The sequence below is a fragment of the Nansenia antarctica genome (genome assembly GCF_963989245.1).
Source record: "Nansenia antarctica genome assembly, chromosome: 10".
NCBI classification, from domain to species: Eukaryota; Metazoa; Chordata; class Actinopteri; order Argentiniformes; family Microstomatidae; genus Nansenia; species Nansenia antarctica.
In genome coordinates this window covers 2,683,617-2,695,711 of record NC_137680.1, presented here as the reverse complement: position 1 = coordinate 2,695,711, position 12,095 = coordinate 2,683,617, and the positions used below count along the sequence as shown (strand labels likewise).

The 12,095-nt window shown below is 41.9% G+C and overlaps 2 protein-coding genes across 2 annotated transcripts; one reads left to right on the top strand and one right to left on the bottom strand.

Moving 5' to 3' along the window:
- The first annotated feature begins 3,773 nt into the window (after positions 1–3,773).
- On the top strand, positions 3,774–7,232 carry mecr (mitochondrial trans-2-enoyl-CoA reductase). The gene is made up of 10 exons (XM_080540167.1): positions 3,774–4,111; positions 4,347–4,447; positions 4,687–4,818; positions 4,999–5,142; positions 5,322–5,424; positions 5,939–6,041; positions 6,148–6,221; positions 6,345–6,405; positions 6,697–6,769; positions 6,978–7,232. Exons 1-10 carry the CDS (start codon positions 3,840–3,842, stop codon positions 7,139–7,141), a joined length of 1,227 nt encoding a protein of 408 aa, XP_080396293.1. The 5' UTR covers positions 3,774–3,839; the 3' UTR covers positions 7,142–7,232.
- Positions 7,233–8,211: 979 nt separating this feature from the next.
- smpdl3b (sphingomyelin phosphodiesterase acid like 3B) lies at positions 8,212–11,611 on the bottom strand (the record flags this gene model as incomplete). Its single annotated transcript, XM_080540510.1, has 7 exons — positions 11,394–11,611; positions 10,768–10,865; positions 10,470–10,613; positions 9,826–9,995; positions 9,450–9,630; positions 8,922–9,055; positions 8,212–8,580 (listed from the first exon to the last, which is right to left on the bottom strand). Exons 1-7 carry the CDS (start codon positions 11,435–11,437, stop codon positions 8,212–8,214), a joined length of 1,140 nt encoding a protein of 379 aa, XP_080396636.1. The 5' UTR covers positions 11,438–11,611.
- Between the last annotated feature and the right edge of the window lie 484 nt (positions 11,612–12,095).

Sequence of the window (12,095 nt, the reverse complement as noted above, 5' to 3'; positions counted from 1 at the left end):
TTATTAGTATCAATAGTCGTTTTATTTTATGCAAAAACCACGATACTCCGCTGTTGTCAGAATCAGCAGCAGAGAGTTCAGAATCACTAGCCATACTTAGTATATTTGCTATACTAAAATAGTATATTCGCTGCCTTACCATTTCTAATCTTTTCCTGAATGTTACACCTCGCTATCCGACAAAGGCAGAGTTGTGGTGGTACGACACCTCTGCAATGAATGTTAGTCTGCATTTCGCATGGGGGGGAGGGATGGGTACGTAGAAAGCCCGGGGGGACGTGGTATTGGGTATAGCTTTAGGCAATGTATTGGCGGCTGCCAATGTTGCAAGTGACCATCCAGATTTCCTGGGGACGATTGAATGTCAAACCGTTAAAGAGTATGGCTCTGCCAGCTTAACGGTTGCCGTTATTGTTATTGTGTCATTTCTTTATGTTAGGCCAGCACAACGCTGTCTCTCTTTGGCGCGCGGTCCTCCTCATACGATGTTTGATCTGCTGCCATACCATACTGAAAAACCGTGATAGGCTATCTAGAATCAATAATCGACTCGATCATTCTATTTGTGTAATAGATTTGAAGTTTAATCACTGACTTCATGTTTTTACACTAAGTACACCGCATCAAACATTTTACATGTCAACGTTCACATTACAATTGGCAGCAAGATTCTGATGCATTATCGAGTTGCTTACCGAGTGTTTTAATATAGGATGAATCGACATGGCTCTCCTGTTAATTTGATGCAGCGTCAGGCATGGTCTAAGAGGGGGGCTGGCGTTTTTTGATTCAGGGTTGTCCATTACTAGGTAGCTATTTAACACTTTGGCCAAATCTCAGAGGAGCTCCATCCTTGATTCCTTGTGTCGTCTCTCCTCTTCTCCTTCTCAAAGGGAACGGGAGGTGAAGGACAGAGGCAGGGAGTGTTCATTTTGAGGAGGAGGCGAGGAGAGAAACCGTAGCCTCCAAGCCCTTTTTGAGGGATGTCGTTCAGGAAAACCAACCCTGCTTGGTGGCGCATGAAGAAGCAGCTTGCTAATCAGCCTTTTACTCCCGTTTTACAGGAGAAGCAACACCCAATTATTAATATATATGTAGAACTATTAGAACACCACGTTATTTATTTGTATCCCAGCTTCTAATATTCCGTTAAGTTCACTCTGTGATGGGTTCCGACTAAGACATCAGATATCTGCCTAATGTCTGCCTGTCTCGTTCAATGCTGTATTTGAACTCAGGATTTTTCTTTTGTTTTCTTTTACTTTGCCGTGTATGATTTTACTGCTATGCACAATTAGCTCGCCCTTAAACGGAGGGAAACGTTGTGAAGCTTCTCTTTTCTATCTATGCCAAAACCAATGCAATGTTACTCTGCACTAATCACGTGTAAGATGCATTATTGTTTTTTTTCTACTACTTTATTCAGATCAATCTTCTTTAAGCTTATTACATACAGTATGTGTTCAATATGTTTTTATATGTTTAGAATTTGATTATTAACACGATACTGTTGTTTGTTGTCGGTTGCGAAGGAAACGTTTATAAAACCTCCACTCAGGCCTGTCTCTCAGGAATCACAAATCTGAAAACTCAGGGAATATTTCAGATTGTTTCGAAGGCTTGGTAGGAGATGGAGGGGGGGTGGGTGGGCGGGCGGGGGGGGTTGGGTGGAGTTCATTCATTAATGAATAGGGGGTGCAATGGTTGTCTGCATTTGTTTTTGTGTCTAGTGGAAGACAAGGGAGTTTTCTGCTGCCCGTATCAAAGCGCACGATAATAACAACAGTTGAGGACTGTCTACTTTTGAATGTCTCGGGGTAACAGTAAAATTCTCCTCTAGTCTACACAAAATACTTTGAAATGCTTGCCAGTAATAGAACAACTTCACGGCATGTCCTTAAAACGAGTCTTAACGTGTCACGTGACACGGGAGACTTTGACGTTTTATACAACATTATTATATACTTATATCATTTATCAAGTCTGCTGATTTTACCTTTTATTTCCTTACATAATAATAATATGCCATGAATAATGATTATGATGTTCCACTATTATTGTATCTTTTTCCTCTATAATTGTTGTAGATGGGGGGGTTAGTAGGATATTGTTCAGGTATTGGGGCTAGTCGTATAACAAATTGGGGTTGTCTTGTCTCAATACATGGCTAAAACATGGTATTTCAGACTATCAGTGCTTTTGACGAAAGAATGTGTCATGATTGATGTACTTTACACTGTTAAAATCTTACTTCATGCTCAGAATATTGTTGTTGGTGGTGGGATATATTATTTTCCAAGTAATACATAGTAGATACAGTACATACAGTACATGTTTAAGAGGTGTGGTGGAAGCGTGGACGTGTCCATTGACACGGTTCTGTCAGCTTATTGCAAACATAAAACATGCTCTGTGTCTAGTAAGATTGAAGTTGTGTCCTTTTTTTCAGTATGTTTCAAATTACAGAGCTGGGATTTTCCAAAGAGATTTCAGTAGGAATGTGATCATATGAAATGAACGCTGCTTGACTTCCTCGTTCTATTAAAAAGGGACACACACCTACAAGTGTCATCCTCGTGTCTGTTAGATAGCATTCTGATGACAAAATTATATCAGAGCTGTTTGACAATACATATGCCACCATGACTTCAAATAAATAAACCACATTTTGTCTTGATAGGCATTACTCAAATCCTCCCGTATGGGCCTATGAAATGTTACTCGTTTTTAGCTCATTCACAGATCTATTGCTTAGTTACTTTTCCACTGTTCTGGACTGGTAGATGAATGAGTAATGGAAGTGCCAAATTGATGTGATGTAATGTTTACAATAATATTGTACCTCAATGATTATATCAATGAAATGGGTATCGTGTAAGGCACAGTAACCTTTTTAAAAGCCAAAGTCATCATTGAACCATTATGTGTTTGAGCAGAACTGATCTATCCAAACTCCTCTTTGACTCCCCATTGATGTGTTGCCACATTGTGATTTGATTGTTGGGTGTTAGATGGGTTAGATTGACAGAGTTTAAAGGACAGAGTTTATTATTAATCTGTGCTCAGAGTGACATGGGGATTGCTTGCAGAAAAGCATACTGTATACATAAGTGACCTTGTGTAATGTGTGGGGGTTTCCTATGTTTTACCATTGTTTGTTTGTGATCATAGCCATTTTATTCAATGATAATGCACGGTGGTATCTTATGGTGTAAATGGCTGAAGTCATTTCCAAAGAATGTGCATTTATTACTGAGGAATGTATCAATGTTTGCTGACATAAACAGAAGTCTCAAGATATCTCAGGCGCCTCAGTGAATTGTGGTCATTGGTTTAAAATTGTTACTCAGTTTGTTAAATGGTATGAAGCATGCATCGCGAAGAAAACTGTGACTACATTTTAATATGTGAAGACATATTCATATTTCATTTAATAATAAACATAATGTCAATATTAACTTACTCATTCTTGTGGTATTTTGTTCTCCCAAATGTTTGCACACATGGGGGTATTCCATCAACGGCGCTAAAGGAAAATCCAGGAAAATCTCACAATATGTATTTAAAAATCCAGGGTTATTTTACAAAGGTAAGCCTGGATGGATTTTCCTTTAGCGACGTTGATGGAACCATCAATTGTTCTACTGCGTTTCTACTGTGTATGAAATGTGACTGTGATACCGCACATCCACCAGAGGGGGCAGTGTAGGCCTGCACTCGTTGACATTCTAGCACGGGTTAATTCAATATGGCTGCCTACAGTGTCACCTGAGCAACTATAATAATCTTGGCGAAATATGCTTTAATACAGGAAGTTAAAGGCATTTAAACGTTTCAAAATGACGGTTTCACGTAACGTTTGGTGGTTATTAAAAAGCACCGGGGCGAGCAGGCAGAATGCATGCAGACGTTATGCCACTGGACCCCAACAACAGTCAACATTGTTGCCTTGCAGGACAGTTGTTGCTGAGCCTCTACGGGTGTTGTCAAGTCTCGCGAGGGTTGACAGTTACAGTTACCTGCGCTTCAGGTGTTACACGGGATCTGCACACCAGGGCTGTGCAAGGGCGCTAGTCTACAGAAACCACGGGGACCCTGCTCAAGTTGTTCAGTAAGAATGCCACTATGTCTCTCTCTCTCTCTCTCTACCTCTCTACCTCTCTCTCTCTCTCTCTCTCTCTACCTCTCTCTCTCTAATGATAGTAGTGCACCACCTTTCCATAACAGTATAACTTGCTCAAGTAACTACACACATTTGATTTGATAGTTGCAGATCATGTATTGGGAAAGATAACCCTAACCCAAGTGTCACAGAGGGTTCATGTAACGTCTTGTGTGGTTGTCAGGGTGGAGAACATGGACTTACCCTCCTCCATCAGTGCAAAGAGTATCCTAGTAAAGATACTGGCAGCTCCAATCAACCCATCTGATATTAACATGATTCAAGGTACAAAATAAATAACAGAAATGTCGAAACCGACTGTAGCCTATATGCTATATATGTTACGGTACATGTGGGAAAACTAGGGTTAGTTTACCTTAACCCTAGCACCGTAGCACGGCACCTAACCCTAACCCTAGTTTTCCCACATGTACCGTAACATATATATAGAGCCTATGTATTCCAAACCCTGGTTATTCTTGACTATTGAGACTTACCCAAATGTCAATATCCTGTTCTTACAGGCACCTATGCCATCGTACCTGACCTACCAGCGGTCGGAGGAAACGAAGGCGTGGCCCAGGTACTGGAGGTGGGCAGCCAGGTGAAAGCACTCAAACCAGGAGACTGGGTTATCCCGAGAGATGCTGGATTAGGTAATTGCTCAGTGCCAAATAACTACTGAACAGAACATGATTTTACAGTTGAGCCCCTAACGGCCCCTCATATGTCTTAGAAATATGGAATTGTGTGTGTAGGTAACATAGACACGGCTGTTCTAGTGTCAACTGTCACTTTCAAATTAACCTCAAGATTCCTGTATATACCCTGAGTAGGGACGTGGAGGACAGCAGCGGTGCTGGCTGAAGAGGATGTGATCTCAATTCCCAACGACATTCCACTGCTCTCTGCGGCCACACTCGGGGTTAACCCCTGCACTGCCTTCAGGATGCTCTCTGACTTTGAGGACCTCAAGCCAGGTACTGTTACTATCTTAATACGGTGGCTGCTAGATGTTATCCATCTTACCCATCAATTAAACCCTTACCCAAGTGAGCTTCAATCTCATATAGAACCAAAAACCTCTTGGATGGATCTCATCACTTAGTAGTCTCGTTAAACAGCCTCCTTTTGGACAGAATATGTTCTGACCCCTCAGGTGACTCTGTTATCCAGAATGCAGCCAACAGTGGTGTCGGTCAAGCTGTAATACAGATAGCCGCTGCAAGGGGAATCCACACCATCAATGTTGTCCGAGACAGGTAAATCCATCCAATCAATCACTCTGTACTGACTAGAATAAGCTACATTGAAACATCCCAATATGTGATTTGGTGACTGATTAGGAGTTGTTGTTTTCATGACAGTACAAAATCTGCAGTAGGTCAAACTGTACATACATATGTCTGATTAGGAGTTTGAAACTACACCAATCCCAATGAGGTTAACCATCTATCCATTTAAGCGCTTTGAGTTGCATTTCATGTACGAAAGGCGCTATATAAATAAAGCTTTACTTACTTACTTACTTACTTACTTACTTAACCCACACAAAATGACAGAAAAGTCCTCTGTCAAGCTAATATTCTGCCATAAGGGTTACCTATATTCAGTTTTCTTCAGACCTACATAACACCCTGTGTTATCAGCTAATCACTGTAGGGCAACAAAGAGAGCACTTGTCCTTGAACATGGTCGTAACCCCCTGCCATCATACAAACTGACTGTGATGTCTGACTGACCTGGCTGAATACATTTGTACCTCTCCTCTCACAGGCCAGACCTCACGCAACTCACTGATAGGCTGATGGCCATGGGTGCTAGTCATGTGATCAAAGAGGAGACATTGAGGCGACCGGAAATGAAGGAACTCTTCAAGGTCTGGGGGTTTGTTAACAGCTGAAAATGCTACATGTCATAATGTTGTTTTTGGTAAAAAGAATGTAAACATTATGTCATTATTAATATGTTTTTGTCTCTCATAGACCTGTCCAAGGCCTAAGCTGGCACTGAACGGTGTTGGGGGTAAGAGCGCAACAGAACTCCTGCGTCAGTTACAGTGAGTATCCAAGTGACAAACCCTCCTTTGCCGCGAGAGCTTGATGTTCTGACATTCAAGAGATTTTGATAGAGATAGCTAGACTAGAGAGATAGTTAACTGCTTTTCTCTTATGGTTGCCAGAGTTGGGGGGTCAATGGTGACGTATGGAGGGATGGCCAAGCAGCCGGTTATTGTTCCCGTGGTAAGACTCCTCCTAGTATTCCTCATTTCCTCATTTAAGCCTAGGCTTTTTCCTACTCCTTTTCGAACAATTGATAGGACTGTACTCTACATATTAGTTATTTGTTATTTATTATTTTAAATCATGTTCGAAATAAAGATTCATTCATTCATTTCTGTCACATGCCTCTTGGAACTGTTCTATTTCAAAACGTTTGTTCTCTCTCCCGCCCATAAATATACTACATTTAAATGGCCACGCCTCTTTAGCTCATTTTTTAAACGTCCTCACCTTATTCTCTCCTCCCCTCAGAGTGCTCTCATCTTCAAAAATGTGAAGGTGCGTGGGTTTTGGGTCACCCAGTGGAAGAGAGATCACTCTCAAGGTAAGTCAGACATATTTGATTGGCATGCCTCTCATGACTTTAGAATGGTTTACTCACAATTTGTTTTCTGACTGCTGTTAGTCACTTTTAATGTAATACAGCTTGATATTTAAACACATTCTTTTTTTCACAAGCTTTTAACAATGTTTTATGTTACACAGTGAGAGGCCTTTTGAGTCCTCAGACTAGATTTATTTTGTCTCCGCAGACGAGGCCGCGCTACGAGGCATGCTGTACGACCTCTGCTCCCTGATCCGCCAGGGAAAGCTGACCGCACCGACCTGCTCAGAGGTGGGCCTCCAAGACTTCCGCCTTGCACTGGACACAGCCATGAAGCCGTTCACCTCAGCCAAACAGGTCCTGGTTATGTGAGCCGCCTGCCTGACCATACTCTCTCCATACACACAAAGCCATGGGATGTTCACTGGGTGCGACCTCAAGACCGCCGCATCATTGTTGGAAATCTGTTGCTCAAGCACGTGCTCAATAAATGTGTATCTTCTCTTCGAGCTCAAAGTCCAGTATATGTTATCTGCACCATCTAAGTCGATTTTATTGGTACCAGTCACATACTATTATAGCCCCTATTGTGTGTGGGGTTACGGCAAGATTCTCTGGAATTGTCCAGGATCCTTTGCCAACTTGTCTGTATGTTTTTTTATGGAACACATGGTGTCCCGACAAAGCAGTGTAATAAACTAGAGCGAGTATAGTTGAGATAGATAGCAGCAATAATTAGAGAAGTGTATGTTTTATTATTTAGTTATTTATTAATACATGTGGGTAGCATTTCAATTGGCAGCATGGCGTCTTCCACTGCCAGGTTCAACTGAACGAACAGAATCTGCAACTGTAGAAAACCTGAAACATTTACATGATTTTCAGGCAGTAGCAATGCACTTTGTCTTCAACAACACATACATTTAAACCAAACCAAGTAAAACATTGAAATCAAAGGGTGTGGGGCTTCCTAAAAAAATATATGAAATATATTTCATATAAAAGTTAGCTTTTCATAGTATGACTTGTCACTTGAACTTGTCATCCCTTCTCTCTCTCTCATCCCTCTTTCCTGTCATCCCTTCTCTTTCTCTCACCCCTCTTTCCTGTCATCCTTTCTCTCTCTCTCACCCCTCTTTACTGTCAACATCTCTACTGTGTCTATCAATAAAAAGAAAAATGTGAATGGGACTGTCCCACTCAGAAAAAAGAGCTTTAAAAAAACAAAAACAAAAAACAGTGACATTCAGAACAGACATTGTGTCGAAAAAACATCATAATTTCCCTTAACAGAAAAATCGTGAAGTGCTCTTCTTCCCAATTGTCCAGCTTCTCTCCGTGATCATTTTTTTCCAGCCTCTCTCAGTCACTAACAGTGTACAGGTATGAATGATGGTCGATGGCATCGATGGGTCATCATTAACTATCGCACAATGGGATAGTTAATAGCTAGCCCAGACCAGACTAAACGCCACAGAAAGGACTGACGACATCAAGGCAAGACTAACAGAGGCTGCCCCGTCTTTCTCAGAGAGACAGTCCTCGTATCTCTCAAAGTCGACTTCACGGGCGGCGCACACGTGGTCGATACGACAGTCGCCGTCGCACTCTGTCAGGTCGTAGTTAACTGAGTTGAACTCGTAGTACTTCTGTAGGTAGCAGCGGTCGGATGCCATGCGTTCCACCACCTGATGCATGGAGGCCGGGGAAGCGTCCGGCACACGGAAGCTCTCTGTGAGACGGTACTCCTTTTCCCAACGTGCGTGGTCTGTGTTGCCATAGGTCAGGTTCAGGTAGTAGGTCACTATGTCCTGTGTGGAGAGAGTTAAAGACAAAGAAGTAGGCGTTAGAGTTTGGAAGGAGAGGGTATAGAATTATGTTTTTCATGGTAAGAGTTGTGTCTCTGTGTACAACAACTTAATCAAATTGAGGTTCATATCTATAGTTAATACAATCATTGTTATTGACAGATACAGTAGAGATTTAGACAGGAAGGATGGGTGAGAGAGAGAGGAGGGATGACATGCAGGATATGTCCCCGGCCGGAGTCGAACCGGGGACCCTGCGGTTACATGGTCAACGCTTAACCCGCTACGCCACCTAAGCGCCCCACAATCATTGTTTTAAAAGATGAGTCAGTATTGCCTCGTACTTTGATCAGGAGGGTTTGGGTGTTGTATTCGAAGACGCGGATGCCAGGGTTGTTGGCCCCGTCCTCGACCCCTGGTAGGGTGGTCTTCCAGGGAGTCACCCCAGGACTCAGGAACATGGCGCTGATGGGGGATCCTGAGGAGAGACAGTTCGTGACGTTAGAATTATAAGGTTCTATCTCCATTTTTGGTCAAAATTGAGTTTTTTACATAGTCTGATCCATTAGGTGTTTATTAATAAAATACAAAGGTTCCATCTCACAAAACATAATGGAATGTAAAAACTTTGATGCTCAATATCTCTGAACTGCCCTAAACAGAGATAGAACCTTCTCATTCTAAACTCACGAGTTGATAAGATGGAAGAGGCACACATATACTGTTCAATTTGGCTAATGGTGACATGGTGACCCTCTTTGCCTTAGGTTGCTATTCAACCGGCAAAAAGCCATGTGTTGGAAAATTGTTTCATGAGAAAAAGCTTGTGTAATATACAGTTAATTAATGTCCTGCTTAATTACACTGTATACCTTCTGAGTTGTAGAACATGCGGAAGCTGTCGGTGTGATGATGACCGAAGAACTGTCCAATGATAACAGAGTGATGCTTCTGAATCAGCTGCAGGTAGCGTTTGTTGAAGTTGGGTCGAAACCAAGACGTCCGCCGCTTCTTCTCAAAGAAACCTGGCGGGACGTGTCCAATGAGGTACACCTAAGAGAAGAAGTCAGTGTGGGATATTTAAAGCCACAGAGTATTACAATACAGGCGTTACTTCAAGAACAGGAGGACATTTCCATAGTGATATTTATCTTTGCTATATTTACAGTAGTCTTTAGTCTTTGACTGGTTGGAGTCATTTATCTTATCTAGTAGTTATTTCTTATTTCAACATAGCATTTGTTCAACCTTTTCATTGTTTTTGGCAGCTTCTGTCAGAACTTGGTCTGTCCAGTTGAACTGGTTAGCTGGATCGTCCATGTTTTCTGTCAGCTTGTTCTGGCCGTGGTACAGGTTAGTGTTGAGGACCACAACCCTGAAACCTGGTTGGCTGAGCAGCTCCTCTGTGTAGTACCCGCCTGTAGACAGTGGAAGAGTGGAAACACACACTAGTAGGCTACTATATCTTAATCATACATTACATTGAACCCATTCCAGACCCCATGGTGCACCCTACAAGCAGTCTAAGGTTACACCTTAACTGCTCCTCCTGAGACATCTTCTGCCCCTCAGCACTGCGTCTCCTAAAGACACCCGCCTTCCCCTCTACTGTGTCCCTAAAAACTTCTATTGCCCCCCTTGTACTGTTTCTCTCTTTCTCCAGTGTCAAAAAATAAATAAATAAAAGGTTTAGAAGAAGGTGATAGGAGAAGGTTTTTCCTTCTATCAATGGCCTTTCTGAGCTGGATTACTCTTCCTGCTACGACTGGTGGATTGATGATTCACTTGCTTAGTATTCAAATGTATTGATTGGAAGTCGCTTGGAATAAGGCGTCTGCTAAATGCCAAAAATGTAAATGTAAAATGTCTTGTAACAGGATCTGTCAGCCTACCTGTCCTGAAAGTTTTTTGAGACTCGGGCTCCAACCAGTCCTGCCACATCTGTGCTGTCTGGTTATATATGTTGTTCTGGTCTGGGGGTAGCTGGTGCTTCGGGTGGTAATCATGGTTCCCCAGTGCAGAGTACACTTTAGTACCTGAAATGGTTTCATTAGTTTACAAAAAAAGAAAAAAAGTTATGTGAATATTTTGAAACAGAAATTCACAATGAATAAACAATGAAAGTAAATGTTTATTGTTTTAGTCAGGCCTCAACAGACCGATCTATTCCCACTATGAAGTTAGACGCACTTGGAAAAACCAGCTTGATGATGTTAGTGAGCTTGTCCATAATAAAGAGCACCTCCTCTTCTCCCAGATCCTCGTCAGGCACATGCGGAGTGTTATCTCTGTGCAAAAGTCACATTTCAAGTTGTTTGTTTGTTTGTTTGAAAGCAGTTCACAGAAAATCAATATAATCACACGTGTGCAGACTCAGAGACTTCAAATGGGAGCAGTCATCAAGGTTATTTGAGTTGTTAAGCCTATTCCATAAGGCTCATTTACGCAATAGCTAGCTGAATGAATGAATGAATGAATGAATGAATGAATGGTCTTTATTGTCATTAATACAGTACAGGTACCAAACAACGACATTTGGGAGGGGGGGCTCCCCTGGTGCTAGGAAAAAATACTAAAAACAAGAAGGGAAAAGAGCTTGTTTACATAAATAAAGGCTATGTACACTATCCACTATACTATACAAATAAAACACTGTGCTGTACTCTATGCTATGCAAAATCCTAACATTTCCTATCTCTGAATCTTCTGTACACAAGGGTTGTCATATTGCACATAGTGTTATTGCACATTCATTTATAGCTGAGGGCATCATAATCACGCAGAAATATCGATATTATTATTCTGTTGATGCCTACCCGGTCCAGACGATGAAATCCGGCTCTGGCAGAATGTGTTTCATGGCAAACACTGTGGAGTTGATGAGGTCCCATGGCGCATCGCAGTTATAGTCTCCAAATGTCCCGGGGCTCTGGGCAGGGCGTGTCCCGCTGGAAGTACACACACTGTCGGGATTGGTGAGATCATAGGTTGGGTCCCAGTGTAAATCTGTAATATGCCAGAAGTTTCCTGAAAAAAGAAAACACAGCATGACATGAGAGGTGCAATATGTTAGGCATGATGGGTCCATCTATTCTATATGATCGCTATACGCGCACTACAATGTATGTCTGTTGTTAAAGAAATTAAATCATTTACTTCAAACAAACAAGCGTGTCCTGTGTATATGTGTTGCAGTGCACTCACCAGAAAGCGCCAGAGTTTCCACGCAGGTGAGAAACAGACCAGACAGGAGTCTGGTCCACATCGCTGCCATGGTGCTGAGGTCTAAACGTTTCAACAAGGTGGAATCAGACCGGACGAGCCGTTATCTTCCGTAGAATCACGCAAGGCAAGCCTACTCGAGTTGAAACACGAGCCTATAAAACGAAAGATAAGAAACAATAAATTAAATCCTAAAAGATTAAAAGAACATTAGATTAGAAGATTAGATTAGACACACTAAAAGAAGTAGTCTGATCTAATCTAAAGTAGTTGTCATGTTCTCATAATAAGCTTTA

Bases quoted from the DNA above. Each gene is read 5' to 3' on its own strand.
- mecr (XM_080540167.1), top strand. From the start codon at position 3,840: ATGACGGTTTCACGTAACGTTTGGTGGTTATTAAAAAGCACCGGGGCG. The intron at 4,448-4,686 runs GTACAAAATAAA...CTGTTCTTACAG, and splicing joins TGATATTAACATGATTCAAG to GCACCTATGCCATCGTACCT. The intron at 6,406-6,696 runs GTAAGACTCCTC...TCCTCCCCTCAG, and splicing joins AGCCGGTTATTGTTCCCGTG to AGTGCTCTCATCTTCAAAAA.